A 27,040-nucleotide genomic window follows, 5' to 3' on the forward strand; every position below is an offset into this window, starting at 1 on the left:
GGTCATATAACATTTTAAGAAAGTAACGCAGCGTTTCTAATTCTTCAGGAAGAAACAAGCATGGAGACCTGTATACTTGTATTCAGTCTTTATCTGTTGCAGTATTCATCTCCAGGTTTTAGCCAATTTACCCAGGTTATCCTGAAATATTTTGTACTGGTAAAAGCAGTGTATTACAAACTTCATCCAGTGAGTTCAAAGGATACAACATTTTACGCAGCCTTTTGCAGCTTGCTTTATTCTGTGCATTTTACTTTATGATTTACATCCAGAAATAACTGGGGAAAAAGGAGTAAGTTTATGTTTCATAACTTCATACTACAGAATATGAAGAGAATTTGAAGTGACAGGATTTGCTAAATTCCACCTTGATACGTATGTGTTTCTGAGATCATAGCAAATAATAGACATCTGAGTGGAAGGGAACTGTGCAAGTACCACTGCCCTTTGTCAGAACTATTAAGTTAGATATCTGAGGCCTTGTATATTCAGCATTTTTGAAAGTTAAAAATTGCCTTTTTGCTGTACACAGGACTGCTTGTCAAGCTGACTGGTGCAATTTTTTTTTTGTCTGGGGTATTCTGTGAGATGGGTAGGATTGAGGGTTTTGGGGAATATGGGGGGCTTAAACACAACAGGTGAACAAGAAAGGGAATGTTGTAGGTACATAAGCCAAAAGGACAACAAAAGTGGATAGTTTAGTTTTAATTTAAAAGTTGCCTCACATCATACATTTTTTTTCCTAAGCAACTGCTTTTACAGCAGAAGCTGAGGCCTAGAGCATTTCTTCCAAGAAACATTCCCCTTGTCTCCTCATCAATGTGCTGATCACTGCTACAGGTAATAGCACATGGCAAAAGTTGCAACACTCAGAGCTGGGGGATAGCTAATTGTATACATAAGGCTCCTGTACACTGCCTCAGCTGCTCTCTCAATTGCTGGAGGCAAGCTGTCTGTCCTACTAGAGCGTAGGCATATGTTCTGGAACCTGCTTCCTGCATCAGACTAGTTGCAAGTGTCATGAGGTAACCAGAGATTCCTAGTCTGCTGTGGGCTGCAGGTGTCCCCAGACTATCTGCTTGTTTCTGCCTGCAACTGCCTTCAGTTTCTTGTATTCTTCACTGTTTCTCTTACTGTTGTCTTCCAGGCTGTGAGCTTTGCCAGCAGTTGTACAGAAGACTTAAACTCCATTGGGCAAAGAGATTTCCTTCGGTATCAGGAAGCGGGGAAAACAAAAAGCAATTACAGATTTTCTTCAAAAGGCATGAAGTACATGCAGCTGGAATATGCAGTAAAACAAAGGCATGGACAATGTGACTGAACTATTTCCAGGCTGGTAGACAATACATTGGAGGAGTAGTTGCAGAAAAGAAGCTACAAATACCCTTTTCGGCTACAGTCAAAGTCAGTGCTTTGAGGTTAAGGAACAGTATGGAGGACCGGATGGAGTCCAGCTGTCTTTTGTTGGTATCATAGTTTAACTTTGATATTCTAGTTTAACCTTAAAACTTATCTGATAGTGTTCCATTGGTAAAGTACACTATCTTTAAAAAATAATATGGTTAAATGTCTTAATGTAAGCAAGCACCTGCAATAACTTCCCCGCAATATAGCTTCAAATTCATGTACTTTCAAATACTAGTGTACTTTCTCATATAAATGAGATATTTCCTCTTTCTGAATTAGATCATTAATAAATAGTGTTATTTTCTGTTTTGAGAAAGAGAAAAATCACTCCTGGGTATCTAAAGAAACATGACCACCCGTAGTTTAAGCAAAACCAAGTAGGAGAGGTTTGTGTTAAACTATCATCTTGTAGTTAATAAACAGCCATCCATATATATGGACCAGCGTTACTTACTCCGTTACAGTAGCACATACTTCATTCCTTCTCTAAAGTGAACTATAAGCACTTTTCTCTGGTGAAATAGAACAGTCTTGAAACTATGCTAGAGATTAGGGGTCCTCAAACTGTTTAACCAGGGGGCCGGCACGCGGATGAAGTGGCAGGCAGCCATCTGCGGCTGCTTCGTTCCCCCCCCCAACCCCTGGCGGGGGGTGGGGGGGGGCGGGGGGGTGTGGAGGGGTCTGTAAATACCGGGGGCCGGATTGAGGACCCTGGGGGGCCGTAGTTTGAGGACCCCTGCTAGAGATCATTAAAAATACCACTCAAATTATCCTTTGATCTGAAATGGCATGTAAATTTTTGCCACAGCAGTTTATTTCACTTTTGATAGTGGAGAAATCTATCCTCACGTGACCATGATGTATTGGTCAAAACTGATTTAATCATGTAATTGACAGGTCCCAAAGGAATTGATTGAGGGGTGTAAATGACTCAACTCTTCTCATATCTTGATGTTTCAGTACTTGGAATTGCTTACATTCTCTGAGTTACATAAGAATTTTCAACATGGTCATCAGAAAGGACTAGACAGCTTCAACAGCACCACCAGCAAAAGTCCTTAAATTAGATCATGTATTGACCTCTCCAAGTTTTCCCAGTTTGGAATGATTCTGTTTATTTGTATGTTATTTTAGTGATACCTTGTTAAATTATGTGAAAATTCTCCCTCCTGGAAAAGTCTAGTTGATTTTCAGTACGATGCAAGAAACGCACTGGGTTATGGGACAATTAACACTGTGTGCAAGCTTCATTATATTCTCTGAAACTGAAATGCCATCTGCTTTAGTTTGTAATACTTCTGCCACTATACCTTCTTCTGCCTTTTACCAAGGAGCTTCAGGAAGGAAAAGTAATTTTTGAAAGCAACACTGCATCTAGAAGAGATTATTTAAGAAATCATTGCCAAGCCCTAAAGAGGCACAAACTGATGACAAATTGCATGCATTAAAGTATAGGCAAAATGCTGACTGTTGTACAACACAAGCAGTTCTGACTGAGCCTTAAAAGTAGTGAGTGAGCAAAATTACACACACAGGTGTATTTTTACTTCAGAAATTGCTAAAACACTAAAATTACAGATAAGATGACTTAACTTTCTTCAGTTATATGTTGTTAGCAAGAATTCACTGCTCTACTTCAGAAAAAAAGTATCATAATTGAAGGAATAAAAACTACCATATTTCTCCTTGGACTTTTTTTCTTTAGATAAAATGAAATAGTAAAATACTGGACTGTTGTCAAATCTAGACTTTCTTGAATGAGAATAAAAGACAGCATTTAAAGACTGAACTATGTAAAAATGCTTTGGTTTGGAGGAGATTCACAATGACAATAACAAGAGTCTGCCTGTCTTGAGGCAATGGAAGATTACTTTTTTTTAATAGATTATTATGTGAGTACTTTAGAGAAAATGTAACCCTTAGGAGGTATGTAACAATTTAAACAACAGATAGTATGAAGCTAAGATAGATCCAGGGAAGAGAGATGTTCTTCACATAGGCATTTAGAAGAATTACCTACTCAGCCTGAAAACACCATTTAGCTGGCACCTTACCTTGAAGACACCAAAATGCCGCAGGGTGCCACGGGCTGTGCCTTTGATAGGCATTACTCAAAAAGGGCTAACTCTGTACATCACATGTTCGTTTTGACAGGACTGGGGTGCTCAGCTTCCCTGCTCAGACTGCACTATAATCCATGTGCCTTGTGTGTTTCGGGGCATGTTTTTTTAGCACTGCCAAGGACTAGCTCCCTGACCGAAGGTGGCCAGTCCCCTAACACTAAGTCCATTTAGGATAGCCAAAGAACAGGCCCATAGTGAGTCCCAGGAGCCAGAGTTGGAGGTCAGCAGGTAGGATGTTCCCATCAGCAGGAGAAAGGGCTGCAGCTTGAAGTCCCCTCCGCTAGGCACCCCCTCACCCAGGGCAATGCCCCCAGCAGCCTGTCCCACCATGCCAGTGAGGCTGCCCCACTGAGCGTCCCCACTCAGTAACTGGGTTTTAGTGGCTGGCAGTAGCATGCAAGGGATTTAACTTCACAAGGGCCTCTTCCTGGTCTTTGCTCCAAGGTCTGTTACTAATTAAACTGTCATTAGACAAAACGCTCATGGAATGATTGGAGTGGGGCCTAGCACACAACGGGCACCACCACTTGCTTGCACTGCTTGTCATGCTGGCCCCTCCCTGGCCTCTCACACCTGTGTCTCTATGGGCTGTGCCTAGGCTGTCCACCTCCTCAAAATGAGAAATAAAGACATACCTGAAGGAGGCAGATGTCTGGTCACAGCGCCCATTGCCAGCCCCAGGCCCACCTCCCTACCCCCCCTGGCAGCTCTGTCAGGAGCAAGAGGAGCTGGGATGGGGACAAGCTGCAGTGGGGGCCTAACCTCCACGCTGAGGGCAGGATCTGAGGTGGGCACGCTGAAAACATGGTCCAGGCACGGACTGGCAGCCTGGTCTGGGTGGAAACAGGGGCGTGGGCAGGCTGGGGGAGGCTGGGGCCAGACAGGACCTGCTGGTGCCCTCTGGGCCTGACACACATAGGTACCAGGTAGGACATGAGAGGCCTCATATGTGGAGGGAGGAGGAGGGCACTGCCTCTATGGCTTCATACTCCATTTGTGTTCTGCTTTCTGACTTGTGAGGAAATGCTGAGATTGGTACTTGCAGGTGCTGGAGCTACTCAGAGTGCCAGGAACACCTCAGGACTGGGGCTTGGCACCTTCCTCTGCCACCGGGGCTTCTTCTGCTTCCCACCACAGGGCTGTTTTTCACTACCAGAAAAACATGACTTGATACCTACTGGATAAGACTTTCATGCTGAAAGTAAAATTGAAAATATGAAATTAAATGAAAAATTGGATTCCCAATGTTGTTTCAAGAAGTTACTGAACAAAGTACCTAAAGGGGGTTTAGAGTATTTTCAGTCACTCCCCAATGAGCACTCTGACTGCATGGCCACAGGTTCATGCTCCTTTTCAGCCTGTCTCTTCAGGCCAATTAATCTTTAATTATGCTGTGACAAATATAAAAGCTATTGCAGAGTGGGTGGGGAGTGAGGGATGGGGCTGGAGCCTGCCATGGTGAAAAAGCAAGTCCCATCTCAGTGCTGCCTCAACAGGGGGATTTTATCCTGCTCTGTATGTTGACACATGTCATTTTACAATTTCTTATTCATCAACCAATTTAGGTCAGGGTCAGTCTCTAGGACAGATAGATCTCTACATCTGTTCTAACTATAAATGTAGAAAGGGCAGTTTAGTTGGGATGTTGGCATCAATAACTCCTGCCTTGAGAATGAGCTTGCAATATCTGATTATGTACTTTAAGTACAGTACTAAAGAGACAAAGGCAGATTTGCTTTACCTTCTTCCTTAAGAAAATCAATATATTCTTAAGTGTCTGTACAAACATAGCTACCAAAACAATGAAAAAAAAATCATAATGCCAAATAGATTAAAAAATAAAAAAGCATTGTCTTCATTCTTGGACCTGGGACAGAAGGGAGTCTGTTAAAAGGACAAAGCTCTGAAGAGTGTGTGGGAAAATTACCTCGGGGGAAATTAGAATAAACTGTCACCTAATAGAAGCATAGTATTACAGAAAGCTTTTTAGGGTAAAATATAGTTACCACTTTCAGGATGGTTGGCATGCATGGAATCTACTTTATTATGGCTCCCTAAGCAACACACCCTGCCATCTCAGTACCTGCTGATAGGAATAACTGAGGGTGGAGCAGAGTGGAGACCTCGCAACCAGGCTCTGTTGTGCTCCCTGCAGGAATGGGAACTTGATGGTACCACAGCTGATAAGCTGCATAGCAGCTGTCAAACACAGAGTGTATGAGAAGACGTCTGCTGTTGAGCCAACCATTGTGGCGAAATTACTTTCCTCAGATGAACCTTGCTCATTATAACCTCATTGTAATACCAATGCACACCTCCATCCCAAAGTTACCTGCCTCCAAGGTATGACCACCCCACACTGAGCATGTGCTTTATATTTTTCTTTGACTGTACCTTTAAAGGTAAAGTGTGAGAATTTTACACCTATCAGTAACAAATATGTAAGACTAGAGTCACTCAAGCTCCATCTGAATTAAAAAGTGTAAAAGTAAGGTAGGAAGGGGAGAAACTAGAGAAGACTCCATCATAACTTCTGGCATCAGTTGACAGGCTGAACCTGTCTTCTCTCCCATAGGGATGCCTGCTTGGTAAGAACTTTATTCAGTGACTAACTCATATTAGCTCTTACTAGGTGTATTGTTTTAAGCTTGTTTTGCAGTCAATATATTATCACTGGCAATGTTTAAACCTTATCCTGTCATAAACTTGCATTTTGTATAATAAAAATCTTCAGCTGAAATTCACTTTGTGTAAGTCTCCATAGATTTGAGTAGTTGTTACAAAGGATTTGACTCCATGATGTTGTGAGCAGGAGTCCCTGAACAGACTACTCAAATCACCCTCCGATACAGTGACCTGTCAAAACTCAGGTAGCGGACAGGCTGGTTGGACACAAGGGTCTTGTCTTTCTTGGGAAACTGACAGGCTGATCAAATACAAAGGGTTCAAGGAAATCACCCTTTTTAACATGACAAGAGAGTCAGGAGAAGCCTGAGAGATAGGGAAAAGACAATCCCTTGTTGAGGGGGAGAAGAGTAAGCCCTGAGAAGACACAAATGCTGACAGACTGCAAGTATGAAAGAATAGCAAATTGCTGAGGGTAGTACTGAATAGGCCATTCTAAATTCAGCATAATGACAAGTGAGCAGATTTTCATGTGCAGGAGTATGAGTTCCTTGCTTCAACAAAATAAACAACTGAAACAAAATCTAGAACAACATTTGGTTTATAGAGAGATAACCGTGCAAATGAAGACAGGGAAAAAAGGACACAAGTCTTAACTCTTGAGTTACGAGTTTCTCAGGTCCCAGCTTTTCTCACCATGAAGGAAAATGCAGAAAACATTGAATTCATGGAGGCTTGGGTAGGTGCAACAAGGGAAAAATACAGAAATAAGTAGGTGCTGAATTCACACATAGGGAAAGGTATGCAAAGAAATAGTGAGACACAGACACAGAACTTTTTTTCCTAAACATGGTTTCCCTAGCTTTCCCACTGGTTTTGCTAGATACTGTCTATCATATAAAGCGTCTAGCACTTACAGATATTTAAGGTGCTGCGCCAAATAACCTTTAAGGACCTGACACATGCTTTTGCATTTTTTTACCCTCTTTAAAATAAATGAAAGCTCTCAAAAGCTCCTGTGCTGATTTTTTTTTCACAATTTATTTATCACCATCACTAGAACTCTAGAATTTTAGATAAAAAAGATTTTGCTAATTACCAGGTTACAGGGATGACCTCAGTAGCATTTAGGCAGGTATGCCAGGATTAACTGCAGCTTTCAAGTGTTTGAATAATGCACTTTAATGTTCATAAAGAAGAGCCAAGGCATAACATGTTTCTAAGGTCACCTCTTCCATTTTGTCCTGATTGCAACATAAAGAATTTTTTGCCAACATTCAGTATTCAGTCTTCTCTGAGATTTCTGTGTCTGAAACAGACCCAACACTGTCACTATCCAACCTACAATTATAATAGGCATAAGGAAAAGTTGAGTTGATATAAGCATTATCAGAAATAACATCAAAAAATCACAGAGACCATGTTAAAAAATTTACAGTTCTTGATCTAGTCATATAACTGATATTCATCATCTTGCAGCTTGCTATCAAGGGGAAATAGACCTTCTTAGATGTAATCTTGCATACTTACAATGGCTGTTTCTCTTGACTGAGGAAAAAGTAGGGGTCTGATACACACTGTTTGGTGACAGTTGAAAATATTTCTCCTTTTCAAACTTCCATTGAAAACACTCTGTTTAACAAAGTTTGCTTGCTTTCTTCATGGTTGTACTAGTTCTTCATGACCATGGTATTTCTGATGCTTTTTTGAAATTCTTTGTAAGCTTAAGTGCCAGTTCTGTTTCTTTATTAGAGCTCACTGTGGAAGTAATCAATAATTAAATGGCATTCAAATCTGGTAATAAAGGACCCCTATAAAAACACACAGTTAATTTCTTATTCTAGCCCTTCCTGTTTTGACCATAAATTCTCCACACCTCCTTTTAAACCACCCATACAATAAAGGTGCTCATTTTCAGTATGTCTTCTTCACTGTATCACAGCTTTATTTTTTAATGCAATACTCAGCAGAACAATATAATGCAAGTCAGAGAAAACTGACACTTCAGCAGTTCAATACTCTCAGTAAAATTCAGTTATTAGCAACATGGATGCTATGACTATGACATTTCACTAAACATATGATTTACTACAACCAGTCACATGTGACTCCTGTCACCTCTGCTTAAAAAATCCAAGATCTCCCAAAACATCTAAACATGCAGGTATGTCCTAGCAAGGATCAATGAAAAACTCTTATATTTAAAACCACAGTTTGTAGGTGCCCAGAGAATGATCACCTCTCCTTCTATCTTACAGCTCAGCAGTTCAAAACTAGCTTGTCACAGCAATGAGTGAATGCTGTTACCTTCATAAAAGTATTTGGTGCTCTACATAATGCACTATAAGGTCTTGTTGCATTCTGAGCTTTTTACACAAAACATTATTGCACTATATGGAATGCAACCATATTGCACTCTATATAGATGATCTTAGCACATTTAAAAACATTTAAAAACAACTGGAATATTCACTTTTACATATGTCCTACCTAAAAGTAAGCTCAGAGAAAGGAAAACAAGCATAAGCTGCTCTTCTGTTTTGAAGGAAGATGGCTTTAAAATGAAAGGAAAATGTGTGAGTGTCCAAGGTGATAACAAAACATAGTAGGAATCTAGGACTGATTGGAGATCATGCACAAAAAAGTACAAGAAAGTTCTTTATTGTAATAGAGGAATGCTATCAGTTTCTTACTTGTGTTTAGTACCAGACATTGTAGTCCCAGGAGTTTCTCTGCAGAGGAAACTAGGTGGCGTGCCAGGAGTAGGATATTCCTAGCTCATTAGACAGAACTGAGGTTCAGACGTGTACTCGCTTAGCCAGAGTGTAAATGGGCCCTACATAAAGTGCAGCAGAAAGTGCAAAGAAGTAAAAACAAACCCAGTGTTCTAATTTATCATTTTCTAATGACAGATATTTTTAACAAGAATTGGTGAGAATTCAGAGATGGGCAGATTCTGTGTGATTTCAAGATGGATGTTAATCTTGGTTGTCTTTAAAAGGGAAAGTTTTTTCTTAACATGTGATTTCTGTTATACACCAGTTTAACCTACCACTGAATTGCTGCAGATACATGCACTTTTCTTCTTATTAGCATAACAAAGCTTACTGATTTGAAAACAGATACTGTGATTTAAAAATATGTTTAGTGGAAATGACAAAAGTCAATTTATCTCCCAGCTAAGCAGAGATCACCTTCTTCCCCAAAATAAAATAGCTGCCACCACCCATCTACCCTCTCTACTGTTACTGAATCCAGCATGATGGCAAGTCAGCATGTTGCTATCAGCAGTGAAGTTGCCTAGGGATAATGAAGCAGAAACCTATAAAGATGAGGCTTCCTTTCCTGCAGAGCTGTGCTCCAGGGCAGATTGCTCTTATCTGTGAAAGGAAGCTAAAGACTTGTCATTATCATACAAAAAGTTAATTTTGCATTGGAGAAAGGTTTCTTTTCTGCTTTAAGCCTTATTTGTATATTTCTTGTTATCTGGGTTTTATATAAGCATGGCTTGTTTTGGATACATCTAGACTGCCTTCCAGATAAGACCCAAACCTGCACTCAAGTCCAAGTTCATCCATGCCAGAAGTCCATGGACTTTGGGTGAGATTCAACCATTCCTAATAGGACAGTGAATCATATGCTACTGTTTAGTATGGTCCCAAACACATTCCTGCCTGGTCAGTGCCTACTGACAGTAAAACTGCTACCTCAGAGACACTGTGAAGAGCTTAATGCATATTTCCCACATGCCATTTTTTGTGCCTGTAGTTCATGATCTGATAGTGTTCTACAGACAGCATTTTCCCTCTATGTTTATGTAAGAAGAAGTGATGTATGTAAGTGATGTATTTATGTAAGAAGAAAAAAATACTATATAAACTTAGCATTGAGGGGATGATACTCATATTTCTTATCTTCTCCAATAAGAAATACAACTGATGACTGTACTTCTTTATTCAAGTTATACTCGTATACACACACACAAAAAATGGCAAAAGCTATTGCAGGTAAGTTATAACAAGAGAGCAAGAAACATGAATGCAGTTGATAAAACATTTTTCTTTACTTTCTGCTGTAAGAGTTAAAAAGTAGCAAACACTGCACAAAGGCTTTATCTGAATGAGAGACATAAAAGTGCTACTCGATAGCACTGCCTCTCAGTAGCGATCCTCTGGAAAAATGTTTGTTCAGTTCCCAGAGAAATCTAGTCCTTTTGTGAGATATCCCTTTTTTGTACTTTGCTTCCCTTTTAAAAGCCCAGAACTTTAAATTTTTGAACTACAGAGGATGCCTGTTTAGGACAAATGTGGACAGTCATACTGTGAATCAGATAAGCTGCATACTTGGCATACAGACAAAGCATTGGAAACTGATGTTTCCGGCTTCAGTTGACTTCAGGTTGCCATTACAAGATCCTGTCTCTTTTGAAAAGCTCCAAGTGTGGATTTTTTGTGTTACAGAATGTTATGTAGTATGTGTTTTAGGAAAATATGTCCCCCTTTCTTCTGACATCAACTAAATGTACATGAAAAGAGATTCGTTTTTTGCAAAAAAAAGAGTGTGAAATGAGAAAATTGAAAGGCCATGTCATGGCTTAACTTCAGCCAGCAACTAAGCACAGCCTGCACCCCGGTGGGAAGGGGGAGAGAATAAGAAAGGTAAAAGTGAGAAGACTTATGGGTGGAGATAAAGAAAGTTTAACAGGTAAAGCAAAAGCTGCATCCACAGGCAACACAAAACAAGGAATTAATTCACTGCTTCCCATGGGCAGGCTGGTGTTCAGCCATCTCCAGGGAAGCTGGGCTCCATTATGTGTAATGTTTACTTGGGAAGGCAAACACCATCACTCCAAATATTTCCCCCCTTCCTCCTTCTTCCTCCAGCTTTATATGCTGAGCATGACGTCATATGGTATGGAATATCCCCTTGGTCAGCTGGGGGCAGCTGTCCCGGCTGTGTCTCCTCCCAGCTTCTTGTGCACCCCCAGCCCACTTGCTGAGTGGGTGGTGTGAGGAGCAGAAAAGGCCTTGGCTCTGTGTAAGCGCTGCTTAGCAATAGTTAAGACATCCCTGAATTACCAGCACTGTTTACAGCACAAATCCAGAACACAGTCCCATACTAGCTACTATGAAGAGAATTAACCTGTCCCATCCAAAACCAGCACAGGTCATCACCCAGTCTGTTAGATTAAGTGTTGTAGAGACTGTAACATATTCCTTGCTACAAGCCCATCTGGAGGTGGGCTTTCCTTGCAAGGATCTCTGTTTCCCCAGTAATAACACCTGTATTGCTTATGCCTAAGAAATCACAGAGTATGCTTTGAAGGTCTGCTAGAGAGTGCAAAGGTTTTTTTTTTAACATACAAATCCTAAAGAGAAAACTACCAAAAAAGTAATAAATGCACAAGTAAATTTTTTTTCCTACTGGGAAGGAAAGATGTGATTCATGGAGTTTCATTGGGCAGAGCAACTTCTGCGGCACACAGCGACTGGAAAAATTAGTGCACTGTCATGACAGATGCCTTAGAACTGGTTTCTCTTTCACTGTTCAAGGATGAGGCTGCAGAGAAGCTGTAGAGATAGTGATGAATTATGCTGCACTGATAAACTGGGATGTACTAGATGATGCGGTTTTGTCCATACCCTCATAGAATCATAGAATGGTTTGGGTTGGAAGGGACCTTTAAAGGTCATCTAGTCCTATCCCCCTTATCAAGATTAAGTAGAACAGTGACTAAGAAAGGCATGTGAAAAGAGGATTATGTATTTTCCAGCCACTCTAGTCACAGATTTCTGGCAGCGACTTCTGCAATGCAGATTTATTCTCCTATTTTCCTATTACTAGGTTCAATTAACTTACTGCATGGAGGTCATGGTCTCTGTGTGAAGTACAAACTACCTAATGATTTTGTAATTTTGTAAAAAATGTAATTAACACCTGCACTGCCCCTGGCTTGATGCATTGTGATAGTGAGACACCATGATCCTCAAGGGTGTATTACCAAGAGAAGAAAATTTAGAATTAATAAGCTTTGGTTTAGCGACTTTGTGAGAAGCTTGAAATCATTTCATTAAACCTTCAAGCATGTTTAAAAGAAGTGTGTACCAATAAGAAACTGTAACTTAAATTTTTTTATGTCCAGTTTGAATGTCCCTGGACAGTTCAAATGTAGGAGTGAGCAGAGCACTTTTACAATAAAGCTGGACAGTGTTTATTTGTAAAACCTAGAGAAGACATCTCTGTAACAAGATTAAGCTTAATAAACAGTGTTTGTCCTTGCTAATATACGATACTACCTGTAAGTCCAGTAGAACTGTAACCATTAAATCCTAGAGATCTACTAACAATCAAATACCCTGCAGAAGTCCTAGAGAATAATGAACTCGTTGCAACCACAGTTTTTCCAGTCACTCGTACTTGGAATCTGATTTCCAATGTAATGCCAATGTGTAAAAGTGCACAAATGTTTGCTTGCATCAAAATCACCATGTTCACACAGCTGTCTGCAATCTCAGATGCTCACCTTGCAATCTATGCTTTCTGTTAGAGGGGGCTACTCAAGTTCTTCCCAAGCCGAGTCCAGGCATGGTGTCTGTACAAAGGGCATGGCTTGCTCTCTCCTGAAAGAAAGATTAGTATTAAAACAGGTCACCAGGAAAGGCCTCTGCCTTTTTCAGTGCACCCCAAGTAGTCTTTTCTATCTACTCAGCTTTATCCTGGGGAATCAAAAAGAACCTGGCACAGGGCAGAAAAAGCTAGAAAAGAACAGTCAAGTGTAACCCTTTTCCTGGGTTATCTAAGGTAAGCCACTTACTGTCTCACCAGAGCTAACATTACACACAAGGCTGATGTGAGGACAAACACATTAAATTTTGTCAAGCATGGGAATAGGGTCCACATGGAGACATCACACTTTCTTCTGACAGACTTGTTTCAGACACCGTGACAAGTCAGTCAGAGGAATGTAAGACACCTCTAAGTAGCCAGAATGACCCAACATCCTTGCAGCAGACCAATTTACATTCTTCTCTAAAACCTCATTTTCCAGTAAATAATTACATAACTCTTAGCAATATCCTTTCTAAAGTATTACAATGTCAGATGTAATTTTTTACTTCTTCTTCTTGAGTCGTTTAAAAAACAACAACAAAAAAAATTTCTTCGTCTAAATAGGTGTCTTACTAACTCTAACTTGTGGCTAAATTAATCCAAATGCCATAATTACAACATACTATTTCTTAAACTATTAATTGAAATTCTCCAATACAGTTTACTTTCGGTTCCAGTATGTGTCATAACCAAAACAAGCTGCAGGGGAAGCTGGAACAATGAAGAACAAAAAGTTGTGGTTTTTTCCTGGCATTTGTGGGGTTTACAAAACCTGAAATAAACCTCACAGATCAGCCAGGATAAGTTGATATGAGTTATTGTTGAAAACATTTACATTACCTTTGTAGATTTTTCACTACTGATATGTTCTGCACATTTTTCTCTTCATAAGGAATCTTTGTTTGTTGGTGGTTTGTTTTTTTTTTTTAAATTTAATTCAAAGGTAAAACTCAACTAGGATGTTATCTTTGCATAATCCTCCTCAGGCTTACTGAGTGCAGAAATATTTGGAAATATATTAACAATTGCTGAATCAGACCTAAAAGTAAAAGCTACTTGTTACCATCCATTTTTTTCCACTTTGAAATTCACATTCTACAGACTAATATATTTTAGGCTTCTTTCACTGAATTTTTATTTTTTTCCCCTGGAAATATTGATAACATTGTTAAAGTTATAGTATAACCCTGATGATTCCTTTGTGGAAATGCCTCGCAGAACAAATCAGCTGTTAAAAAGTCACCTTCAGAAGTTCATCTTTGAACCCTTCTGGTGTGACATAGCTCAGCTAAAAAAAGGAATTTTAACTCCATTATTACCAGTGTCAAATAAAATTTATGTATTAATAGGACTAAAAAGATACATAAGGTGACTGTCTCACAGCCCAGTAGTTTCTTTCTTGCAGACCCCACTGGACACTTCTGATGGAGTGGTTTACAGCTCTGGGTGAAAATGTTTCATGTGCCAAAGAGTGCATATACCACTTTAGGCATCAGAGAAACTGCAGGATTATGATGCATAGTCAGGATGAAAAAGCCAATAAGAGAAAATAGTTTTGTACAAATAAGTATTCCACAAATTCTAGACATACAAAGCCTGACTTCTGATACTCTTTTTTATTGCAAAAAAGTTTATTTATATTAGAGTTCTGATGGCTTTCTTTCCTTTGTCTGAACTCTGCTACATGCCATTTCCACTTTTTCAAATAAAATATTTGCAGACTGGAAAACCGGAATACATTTCTGAAAGAAGCTCTTCCACATGTGAAGAACTATAAATGTTTGCAGGGTGCTTTGTTTTAAAATGTTTTCCTTGCCACTGGAAGAAAAATACCTAAGAACACTTCACTCTGGACCAGCATACTCAATTAAAGTACTAAGCTATTCAGTTCTCAGTATGCATTATTTCAGAGAGCATTTAAATAGATGTTGCATTTGGGTGAATTAAAATCTATGAGAATTATCACTCTGGTAAATTCTGAAACTGATTTTTTTCTGTAACAGAAATAGTATGGTACAAGAAACATGGGTATATTCCTGTAGTGTGCAGTTTCCAGGGCATGTTTGCTTGTGCTGTCTTAGGTGGCATGGTTCTGCCAAGGAGTATATGGATTCTTAAGTATTAGGAGAGTTCCATTCACTCAGTGTCACTGCTGTTAGGTATTTCCAATGCACACGGACTGAGGTCTCTGCCTCTGTGCTGATGAGGACAGGGACATATCTTGCCTGCGTTTGGCAAAGTTATGAAGTGATCAAAACCAGCATAGTTCTTCCCACTTCAGCTCTTCAGTTTGGCTATGGTGACTCTACACTCAGTACAAGTGCCGAAGATTTTATCACAACTTTTGCAATCCTTTTTCTTGCTTCTTTTTTCTGCGCATTCCTGGAGTCCTGGTTTTTTTTCAGAGAAAAACCTTAGCTGTTATTTAAGAGAGAAAAGAACTAAAAAGCAAAAAACCCCACCTGTTTACAAACTCAGGATCTTGAAATTTCAAACAGTTTTAGTTACATAGCTTTCTCCACTTTTTTCCTGAATCACTGTTTTCTCTTTCTAAACTAAACCACAAAGACTAAAGGAAAAAAAATATTGAAAGTCAAAGGATGCTTGGTAGAGATACAGTTTCTGAAGTTTAGTGAAGCTGACTAATAACTACATGGTGTGGTGTTTAACTTGAATGACTTCCCTCCATCAGGAACATAATCAAGAAGGCTTAGGTCACTTGTTGCTTAGTTTACACTGTCTTATCTTGAGGTTTTACTGTCAGCATTACAAATGTATCTCCATATAAAAAAAAACCAACAACAAATTCAGAGAAATTAGGTTTGTGTCAACTACCTGAAAAAAAAACACACAGCCCAGGAAAACCATAAAATGGGTCAGCTGAATGAGACAAAGCCTGCACTAGGTCACCACACCCTCAAAAACCGGAAAACTACTATCTTGTGCAGCAGATACCGTTACTTCCGCCAGAGCAGGAGCCTCAGGTCACCCAGTTTCCGTGGTGTAAACAAGGTCTGTTTCATCAGATGATTCAGTGCTCCCACTTATTGCTGCTACCAATTGAGCACATACAGTAGCAGAATGTTAAGAGACTGTCCTGTAGAGTTTATTGTATGCAAGGCCTCTCATAATTTTTTTATCTTTGCAACAAAAGATAAACTATTTTTAAGAGTATGAAAGGTTGGAAAATGGAGAATTAGTGAAAAAGAAAATCTTCTTCCTGATATTAAAACAGTAGGTGAGTGTGCACCCTCAGCATAAATACAACTACACAGAGTAATTGTTCTCAAATTGTATTCACATCAGAGGCTGGCTTACTTTTTCCAGGTATATCACTGTGATGAAAGATCTTACCTCCCTCAGATTCCGGTCTTGCTTGCGATATTTAAAGTTATTTTTTACACATTTTAAAGCAACAGTTTGCAAGACAAACCCTGTGATGGGGTTGTATGCATTGATATCACAGTGAACTTTATTTCTACAAACTAACAAACTGTAGAAAATTCTTTAGATGTCGTAAGGTTTCAATCTAAATTGTGCTTTAAACAAAATACTGTTTTTCATTATATTTTCCATTAAAAACGTCAGGTTTGTTCAGGATTGAGGGGTGGGGGGGAAGCAGGCAGAAAGGCAAAAATAACTGTTTGCCAAAAATCTTACTTGGCTGACTTTGTGGTTGCCAGTTCCTGATGATGGTGTGTTCGCCATGTGAACAAAGCCTCTTCTAAGCAGAGCTACACTGCATAATCTGCAACCCTGCACAAAATCAGACCCCCCACAATAACAATTGATATTCTGTTTTGTATGATCAGTACTGCCAATCTCAATAATTGGTACTGGCAGCCACCTATGATTTTTAAGAAATATATTTCTAAAGCACTACAGCCCACATTTTTGTTTCTTCTACAGCTCAGATCTTAGAACATGACACTAAACATCTGATAAATAGCAGGATTCTCAATAGGGATTATATGCTTAATCTTGCAAATTCCCTTTGAGGAGGTGACAAGAGATACTGGGGTTTATAGCCACTCAGTGGGCTGCAGACATTGCAGAGTAGGCAACTGCAGAGTGTATGCTCATTGCATAATCTGCCCTGTAATTTTAAATCCAGGTCAGTTTAGTTAAATCCTTCAGAAAGAGCAAGCAAAAGATAAATGTTTGGGGAAGACAATAAAATTCTGGTTAGTAGTCTTGTACTAGCATTGCTTTGACTTTCAGAAACACGTGCATTCTGAATTTTATTTTTTTTTATTATAACCTGTTACCATAGCATAACAGTAGAACCCCTGGAGACATTGCATAACATCTACTCTGGCACATCTTTTTGATAGTGGTCCATAGGTTAGTAGCACATTATCTCCTGGCCTTGCAAAATTATCTCTTGGCCATGCTTGCAAGACCTAGTAATTCTAAATTGTTTCTCCATTTCCCACTGTTTATTTTCATGCTTTCTGAATTTAGAATTCTACACCCATAAACAAATGTCTCATTAGAGGTTCCACAAATGTTAAAAAATCTAGCTAGAATCTAAAAAGATCTTGAATCAGCTTCAAATTCTGAACCATCCTTGAAACATATCTGAACTGTCACCTCAAGAGTTTTTCAGTCCTTTTCAACTGTTTTTTCCTTTTCCCAGTTCTTCTCACATATACGTTAGTCACCTTTTCACAATTTGAGTGCCTTTTATAAAAAGTAAACCTCCAGCCAAGAAAACAACTGGATCGAGTATGTCCTTTAGTTATTTCACTGTTTAGTTATTAACAGAAATAAATGAATGCGAAAGACTGGGCTTTGAGAACAGACGTGGTTGTTGGAGAAAAGGAGCTGTAAAAGTACAAATTATCATCCAGATTTTTCAGCCAATAATCACCATGTCACAGCAATTTTCAGAGTTTCATTTACTTTCCTTGTGCCACAAAAAAAATTGGCAAAGATCTTCCAGCTGAATAAACCAGCAATTTCCCTGTACTGGAGGTTTATTTAAATATAAACGTTTTCTTACAAGGCAGAGTATGGTTCAACATATGAATCCTTATTCCAAATAAACATCACATTTGTCAAGTAATTACCATGTGAGAATAAGTCACAGTTTCTCTCTGAAATTAAGAGAGAAGAGTTATCTTGAGAGAGAAAAGGAAAATATGCTGGATGCTAATAGATGGAGCAGATTAGTCTTAGTATGTAAAATTTAGATGGACATACTTTTCCTGAAATTCTTAATTACTCACCAGTTAGTGTTTCCAAATGCAAGCAAATATGACAACAGTTTTTTTTTTTAAATACCCACAATATTCTACTTTCTCATAATGTGTTATCAGTAACTTTCTATTTTCTGAAATCTCTCACTCCTACACTTTCCATGATCTACAAGTCCAGCAGTAGTAGTTGGGGAATAATCTAGTACTAGCATATTATTATGGTAAGGCAAACTCTGGAGCACTGAAACCCTTAAAGGGCCGTTTGTTTCTTTGCTCAATCTGTTCCTCTAAATTCTGTGTATTTTTTGCCTTTTGCCTTTCCATTGTGTTGCAGCTTCTGTATCTCATACCATGAGTCCAGGATCAAACAGCTCCCTTGGAAGCAGTTTAATAATTGTTTGGTTTCTTCCCATTCAGCATTAGGTAAGTGTGGAGTGTACCATTAGCAGACAAGCCCCGAAGAATAGTTCAGAAGGAATCCTGCAAAGGTATTCATCATGTCTTCAGACTGCTTTGATGCTTTACCCAAGATGATTTGTTGGGAAAGACAGAAGCCAGTCCCCTACACGACATAATCTCAAGTCAGTCATCTGAGATTAAATCATCTCCATCAGAATCTCTACAGTTTCCACTGAACAAAAACTGATAAAGCTACAGCTAGAAGGGAGATCAGACTGTCCTAGCAGCTCCACTCCTGCCAGCTGGCAGAGTTTACCCATAGACTTGCCCCACACTAACCCATCCACATGGTTTCCAAGTGGATAAAATCTACCTCACCAAAAGGTGCTGCATACACAACTACTAAATCAGGTGAACATAAAGTTTCCTTTTCACCCATTCCAGGGAAGCTAATGAGGTACAAATCAGCCCCTTCCTATCTAATGGCAGTCCAACACACCCTTTTCTCCTACCCAACCCCCCAAGAGATAAGCCTCTTCAGGTCTAACTGGTTCACATAAAACAGCTTTCAAGCTCCAGGCAGTTTTTCCCCATTAAAAGCTGAAGGTCTTCTGCCATTCCTAAACAGCCTTAGCTGATTTGGATTCTCTCTTTGAATCCTATCAGTCTGTGCAGTCTTAGCAGGCTGGCAGGTTAACAAAGCTCTTGGGGGTTCAATCTCTCCCAAGAGCACACTAGTACTGTCTTGTCTGTCATACCATACCACAGAACTACAGGTTGCAGATAAATTTCTAAAGTAGTGGATTTACAGCTGTATAGGCATCACTGTGCCTTGACTACTCACATACATGACTTCCTACTTTTTATACATGAGCTAAACAATGTTAAAGCTGGAGCACAGAAGGCTCCATCCCATTGCTCCAAGTATATGAAGGGTGTTCATTCCTTCAACAACCAGGAAGGCTGCTATCTATACATGGTCCCATTTAGCCATCAGGAATCCTGAGCCTTCCTGTGACACACAGCAAGGGCTTAATGAAACAATTCTGTTCCTGGTCTTTTGCCATTAGTTATATTTATTTGGAGGTTTTATGACAGAAAATTTTAATCTGAAGTACTGGTATTGGAGGACATGCACTGCAGCATGAACATGCGCACTGCTGGGAAATCAACACACAAGGCATTTGACTTACTCCTGCTCTGCATAAACTCCTACAGCTCTGCCAGCTAAGATGATGTAAAGGCTCAGTTGCAGTGACCTTTTTGCATCATTGATACAAACCTTACACACTCTTCAACTTTTGCATTAGTTGAAATAACTATCTTGGTGGGAGAGAAGAAATAGCAAGTACCCTTTCAGAGGGGCTGTTCTTCAGAGAATGCCACCCTGCCAGATTTCATACTGCAAGATCCAAATTCAGGTATTTATTGAGCAACAAACAGAAATGCATACATTTAATATAAACATATAGGAGTGATTTTACTACACACGTACACAGATCAAAACAGTCTAAGCAATTAAATTGTGATTGTAAAGGCACTAAGATGCAGTCAAAGTCCGGAGAAGCATTTGTTAGAAACAGTGCACCCCCGGCATTGCCACCCAAGCCAGGAGATGCAGAGCAAGAGATGTGAAAAGCCACAGCTCTCATACAGTATAACCCAGCTGCCCTGGAGCCACTGACCCTCAAAGCTGGGCTCTCCAGAAGATCACCAGCCAAAGGGCAGCGGCGGGCTGCGCTCTGCCCCCGCCAGCCTCCTCCAGGCAGACGCGGCCAGAGCCGGCTGCCGGGCCCAGGTGGTCCTGCGGCCACAGCCACCTTCGGCAAAAAGTAAGACACGTCCCAGCCCCGCCGGGCGCTCTGTCCGCGTCTGCCCCCGGCGGGGCTCGGGCCGGATCAGCTGTGCGGGCCTCTCCAATTAGCCACCGGGGCTCACCCACGCCCTTCCTCCCGCCGCATAAAGGCCGGCGGGGCCGCACACGCCGTCGGCAGTGATATGCCCTCACCGTGAGGAGGAGCGGTTGTGCCTGCAGCGGCTCCCCGGCCTGTCTCTGCCGGTCGTTGCCTGGTCTGCCTTGTTCGTGGATTTGGGGCCGCTTTCCTTGGTTTCGATCCCTGTCGTCACTGCGGCAGCCGGCCGCCCCGCAGAACCGCAGCGGCCCGCTTCAGCCCAGCCCGCTGCCGGTGCGCCGCCGCGGGGGCACCATGCCTGCCGCCTTCTCCGGCAAGCGCCCGGGGCTGCGGCTGCGGCTGCTGCTGCTGCTCTGCCTCAGTCTCTCGGGCGGGAGCCCGGCAGGTAAACGCCGCCTCGTCTCACGGGCCGGGCGGCTGTCACGCCGCGTCCGCCCTCGGCGCCGGGATGGGCTCGGGTGGCGGGGAGCAGGGGCAGCGCCTGGGAGCTGCGGCTGAGCAAAGCGCCTCCCTGCCCTGAAGCATCCCTCTGGCTCCCCAGGGGGACGAAGCGGTGGCCCGGCAAGGCGGCTGTCTCTCGGCCTTGCCTATCTGAACGGCTGAGGCGTTTCTGTTCTCCTCGGCGTGCCCGGAGCTCCCCAGCGCTGCACCCGCCTCCCAGTACTCTCTTGTCTTTAGCTTCAAAAAAGCGTTCGGGTTTCTGGTAGACCTGCTGGGACGTAGGGACCCCTCCTCTGCCGTCCTCCGGTGAACGGTAACGTCGCCGTTGGGTGGCGTGGCCGCCTGTGCGTGCCGGTGGGCGGCGGGCTGCCGGCTGCGGCGCTGACCCGCGGGCAGCGATGTCGCGCTGCGGGCTGGCGCCTCACGGCGGGGGGTCGTTAGTCACCGGCGAGCGCCTGAGGCCGGGGCACGGCGGCTTGTCGCTGCCCTGTCCTGAAGCAAAGCATTACTGAAGCCCCCCCCCCAACCCGGATCGGTAAGTTGCGTTACCAAAATATCAGTACGCCTGGAAGGGTGTGAGGCATGTGGCCTGGAGGATTTAATACTGTCTTTTTAAATGTGACATTTAAAGTCGGTGAAGGAAGAGGGACTTGAGCCTTCTGGGCCCTATTCTACCTCTAGTAGTTTTCAGCAGTTCAGGAGCAGGCCAGGCACTTCTAAGGCAATAGGAGTTTAAACAAGTGGATTTCTGTTGTTAATCCCTGTTTTGAAGCGTTGTGGAATGGTGCAGGATGGTAATGATAGGAAATACCAGATGGCCGATGTTTGCTGTGCAAGGTGCGATTGTTGGAGCATGTCTTCCCAAGGCTGAAAGTTCTGCCAATGTGTGCATGTGAACCTTATTGCTGTGACTTTCACAATTAGTCGTTCAGCAGCATTTTCAGCCTGTGATACCTTAAGTAGTTACCTGTTTGTGCCTCTGTTGGTCTTCCTAATACTGAAAGGCACACAGTATTGCTCCCTGTGTCATGGTAACTTCTGTAATATTGGTTGTAGTTTCACATTATGTGAAAGGACAGAAAATGTGTCTTGCAGTTCCCAAGGGCTGTTTAAAATACATATACTTATGTATGCGTGCAGAGGCAATTCCGCTTTGTAGTTATTAAAGCTTCTTTAAAATATATATATGTATTTATGTACACACACATAAAACTTGAAATCCTTTCTAACAGTTAATTTCATTGATCAAAAAGTTCTATATCTATAAGTGGCCTGATAATTTGTAGGAATGTGTGAGCCATGTTACGGCAGTTTAGCCACAGGGTATCTATGTTTGACTTGCGGCTGAAAATTGTAGCCAGTGGTGGCTGAAGCAATTCTAAGTTCATGTAAAGCCACCAGTGCAATGATATCCTCTTCTGGGGATGGGGTGGGGTGGAAACCAACAAAGAAAACCCACCCTAAACAACCCACAATTAAAAAAACCTCAACAAAATTACCACAAATGTACCATCTTCCTGCAATGGTGGATCAATGTCTTGTTTTGAGCAGACATAAGTAATGAGCCACCTGCTTTAGTATCCTCTATCTGTATAAAGGTAAGTTGTTTTTTTCGTACTTCTATTAGATGCTGTTATTTGTATGAACTAGGTAGGGAGGCTTCATGCTGTGATTTCCGTTCTGATTTAAATATGAGGAAGTGTGTTTTACATTGGCCATTAACCAAATAAGCAAAAAGCTAGTCAAGCATGGGGATGATCTGCACACGTGTAGCAAAGCTAAGTTCATGTTCTCTTGGAGGGAGGAGAACTAAAACTGTCTTCCAGTGAAGTCCAGAAACAGTGTGCACTCTGGAGATGTGAGGGTTCAGCAGATTTCTTCCATCAAAAGAAATGCTTGCAGTAAAAGCTACTGGATGTGCAAGGACTGAATTGCAGAAAGGTGGGTTGCACAGCCTTCTGCAGGCTCCTAAGGGAGGTACAAGAGGCCTCTTAGATTTTTATTTTGAAGTAAGTAGATTGAGGAGAGTTGTTATTCTTCTGTTACTTTTGTCATTTAGTCTTGTAACTTGGTGGTTTTGAAAAATTTAAATAATCACTTCTATTCTGCATTGAGTTGAGGGTAGTTTCTAACAAAATGTCACAACACTGTTAGTTTGCTGCTTTAATTTGATTACTGCTGTGGATGCCTAATCTAGTTGCAGCATGTGCTGCCAGATTCCTTTAGAAAAAGAAGGCTCGCCACATCTTATCTACCAGCTTCTGCCCCTAAAGCTTATATGAGTAGAGGCATGTGTTACAGACTTTGCTTCCAGGTTGGATTTTTCTGGTTGCCCTGAGGGAAGGGCTTCTATCAGGAGCATTTAGAAGTCTTTCCTGTAGATTCTCTGCCTCAGGAGAGCTCAGCCTGCAGCTTTTGCCTTTTCTAGGGGCACAAGATGGTTTCGGGTGGCTGGTTTTGGATGCTACTGAATGCTTGTGTGCATGCACAGAGTGTAAAATTGCTATTTAATTAATTGTCATTAAATTAATGATGTTAAATTAAGACAAATTATATCTCAAGCTTTTCATGTTCAGCTGCTTTTCTGGCTGAGAAAGGCAGCAAATAGATTTTAAAGCTTGAAATGTTCTGGTGATAAGAAGTGTTGTATATCCACACTTCATCCTCCAAATATTGGCTGCAGTATGGAGCAGAGGCAAGGCAGAAAAATAAATTAATGACCTCATAGTCTCACCTGCTCCTTCTATAAAGATCAGGGCATCAAGAACTCTGCAAGTTATCACACTTTGACTAAATCTAATGCAAATCAATTGTAGGCTAAGGCACACAGCCATGACTTAGATGTTTGAGAAGCTACTGCACTTTACTTGCTGTAACTGCCTGGCTTGATGACACTAATCATGCAGTGTTGGGTCATCTTGATCTCTGATGCTGTTCAGCAGGTGTATATGGGAGGAGAAGAGCGGTGCAATCTTATCTCTGTGCTATGTATTTTAATATATGGACAGATAAGGGCTGAGATGTGGAAGCACTGCAGACTAGAAATAACACTGCTTGACTGCTTTCACTTGGTACGTGAATCAAGGAAGAAAGCTAAGATGAGAACACTATTAGTATGCAAACCATGTTGCAGGTTATCTGCCTTCCTTGCTGAGACATAAGACTGCTGTGCAACTTAGCACTGGCACCTTCTAAATTTATCATCTTTGGGGATTTTAATTACTGTGCAGGTGATGCATCTACTAAGTTGACAGTCAGGTGATCCATGACATCCTTAGAATGCCTCAAGATGCTGTAGATATAAAAATTCATGGACCTTTCTTCAACCTTAGCATGAATATCAGAAGCTTAATAGCTCTTCCTGCTCTCAGCACATCTATCAAGCAGAGAACAGGACTCGGTCTTCTTACTGGCTTGGTCATAAGCCAGCAGATACTCAAGACAGAGGAGATTTCTGAATTTCTTTGCTTGGGTGAAGGGCTGGGAGGGAACACTTGGCCGTGGGACCAGTGCACTGGTATGAACAAGTATGAAGAGTGAAAAGCCTTTTGTTAAAAACCACTAATGCTTAATTTCTTCATCATATTCTTTGACTACCTCATTTTACTTTTGATCCAAGCTAGCTGAAATGTGATGGGCAGATTGAGAAAGCAGATGGTGCAAGCCAGGCATGACTCTGATGTAACTGGAGTAACTGTGTGCTGGAGGTGCCAGTGGGAGACTCTGTAGGCTGTCTATGCCTGTAGTGCTGAAATGCGGTAGGAGTGTTAGTAGTGTTGTTCACTTGTAGGAACTGGCAGGGTGCTGACTTTGCCTTCTGCTGAAGGCATGTAGTTCTCAACAAGTTTGAACACAAAGTATTATTTAGTGGTTTACTTTTCATCTATGCTTGCTGCTGGTTTAGATGTCTAGCAGAGCTTATTACCTCTTCCAGACTTGTAGTCACAACAGCAAAAATGTCCTTTTCCACCCCTGTGTAACCACTGGCCATATTGCTTAAAAGCTGCTTATATGAGATAGCAGGATGCACTCTTCCTCAAACTGAGAACTGTTATGGCAGTAGAGTATGTCCTGGAGTACTTAAGCATGTAAAGGTAATGTTTGTTTTATGCTAACTAGTTCTGCCACCCCAATTTGGGAACAGGTAGGAAGGAGCAAGCATCTCAATTTTTATAAAACATCTAGGGATGTTGAATTCCTAATAGAAGAGTGACAACAGCAACATACTCAAACTAAACAAGTGCTATGATTTAACCTTGGCTGACAACTAAGCACCACACAGCCACTTGCTCGCTCTGCCCTGGTGGGATGGGAGAGAGAATTGGAAGGGCAGAAGTGAGAAGACTTGTGGATTGAGATAAAGCTTAATAGGTAGAGCAAAAGCTGCACACATGTGCAGGCAAAGCAAAACAAGGAATTCATTCACTGCTTCCCATTGGCAGGGCAGTGTTCAGCCATCTCAGGAAAGCAGGGCTCCGTCATGCAAAATGGTTCCTCGAGAAGGCAAATACAATCACTCCAAAAGTTCCCCCCTGCTTCCTTCTTCCCCCAGCTTTATATATTCAGCATGACATTGCATGGTATGGAACACTCCTTTGGGTGATTCAGGTCAGTTGACCTGGTTGTGCCCCTCCAGCTTCCTCTGGCAGGGCCTGAGAAACTGCAAAGCCCTTGACTTGATATAAACATCACCCAGCAACAACTAAAACCATCAATGCTATCAACATTATTCTCACACCAAATCCAAAACACAGCACTGCACCAGCTACTGAGAAGAAAATGGACTCTGTCCCAGCTGAAACAAGGGCAGCAAGTCTTTTCTTTCTTCCCACGCTGTTCTTTTCCCAGTCAATATAAAGCAGACTCCTAGAGTCTTGCCTGACTACTGTAGGAGCAGAATCAGAGTTGCAGTGGTGTTAAGGAGAATGGAAGTAGTCATTAGTATTACTTGGTGAAGTCTGTTTGGCAGATGCCTTTTGGTTTGCTTACCAGGGTAAAAGAAGGAAAGGAGGTTGTTCACTGTATCACAAAATGGGGTGGACATGTAAGGTTATGATTAGGTTCATATTCTGTTAGTGAATCTGCTAATGTATGTTTAAAATTAACTAGTGTAATTGTCAAAAGCTGTGGTGGCCTAAGCCTACAAACAAGACCGATCTGCCTACAGATTATAAACTTTATTGGTCTGTTGGAATATTCCCGAGAATGGCTTTGCCTGACTGTTGGCTAACTACAGGAAAAGATCTGTATAGAAAAATTAGAGGTAAAAAATACTGCCTCTGTTCTTCAATAATTTCTTGCCTAAAATAAGCTAAAGAACTACTAAAAAATAATTCTTGCTCATTTTGGCTGTACATGCTCAGAACTTTGGGGGGTGTGTGTGTGAAAATGGAAGGGGGAGGTTCTGTTTGAATTCTTTTCATGCTAGATACTTCTAGCTCAGCTCAACTGAGAGAGAATGACATTTCTTTAAATCCTTTTTTCTTTTTAGATCCAACTGTGACAACACAAGATGCCAGCCACTCTCAGGCAAACTCTTTGACTAAGATGCAAACTGGACTTAATGTCTCTTCTCCTGGTAATTGTTTTATTTCAGTACACCTGAAGCTATAATAACTTTTTCCTAGTGATACTAAGTTTCCGTATAAAGTTTACATTCTAATGCTGAAATGTTTTGAAATTGACTTTTCAGAAGGAACAGAAGTAAATATACCATCTAGGCCTTCTAAAGCCACTACAAGAGCTTGTTGTAAGCATCTCAAGGACCGGAAGAAGCTATTCAACTGCCAGTTGTGTGATCTGTTGCCCTTATGCATATATACCATGAAAGCAGGCAATGACCCTGGAGATGGGATAACTCCCAAACTGGAACCATTGTGGGAAGTTTGGTTCTGGAACTTACACCTGATAATTTTTCATATGATGACTCCTTATGCTTTTCTGTAGTGAGAGGTTTAATAATGCCCTTGCATCACTGTGCCAGCTAGCTTCATCTGTCTATTTCTTTTGTTATGGATTTGTCAAAACCTGTTGCCCCACACTTTGTTGGCCATATTCTAGACCTTAATTGTGGTTTTGGTAGGGAGTAGAGGATAAGTTTGAGGCTGGAGAAGAAACCAATGATTGTTGATTCCATCTTTCTGTTCTCCATAAAGATCAGAGAAGCAGAAATTCAGTGATGTACCAAAGCTCATATTAGTGCAAATCAAACATGGGCTAAGGTATTTATACATAAACTCAAGCAGTTCTGACAAGTTATTCAATCTACAATTTTGTTGTTGGACATGGTAATGCTATTTACCTGTTGTTCAGAGCTTTTTAG

At 41.2% G+C, this 27,040-nt stretch overlaps 1 protein-coding gene and 1 long non-coding RNA gene across 7 annotated transcripts in view; one reads left to right on the forward strand and one right to left on the reverse strand.

Moving 5' to 3' along the window:
* Positions 1 to 7,691: 7,691 nt before the first annotated feature.
* LOC130142595 (uncharacterized) lies at positions 7,692 to 20,511 on the reverse strand. The gene is made up of 3 exons (XR_008819470.1): positions 20,373 to 20,511; positions 12,679 to 12,775; positions 7,692 to 7,913 (listed from the first exon to the last, which is right to left on the reverse strand). It is a non-coding gene; the product is annotated as an uncharacterized LOC130142595 (long non-coding RNA).
* EMB (embigin) overlaps positions 19,856 to 27,040 on the forward strand; it is a 28,347-nt gene continuing 21,162 nt past the window's right edge. The window contains exons 1-2 of one of the 6 annotated variants that reach the window (XM_056324824.1): positions 19,856 to 20,662; positions 26,210 to 26,296. In XM_056324824.1, the coding sequence (XP_056180799.1) occupies positions 20,572 to 20,662; positions 26,210 to 26,296 (178 nt within the window). In that variant the 5' untranslated portion in view covers positions 19,856 to 20,571. Of the gene's footprint in view, positions 20,663 to 22,102; positions 22,660 to 26,209; positions 26,297 to 27,040 lie in introns of those variants that run through there. The other 5 variants (XM_056324823.1, XM_056324826.1, XM_056324825.1 and 2 more) reach the window with 5 other exon arrangements.

This window comes from Falco biarmicus, chromosome Z (genome assembly GCF_023638135.1).
Source record: "Falco biarmicus isolate bFalBia1 chromosome Z, bFalBia1.pri, whole genome shotgun sequence".
Lineage (NCBI taxonomy): Eukaryota > Metazoa > Chordata > Aves > Falconiformes > Falconidae > Falco > Falco biarmicus.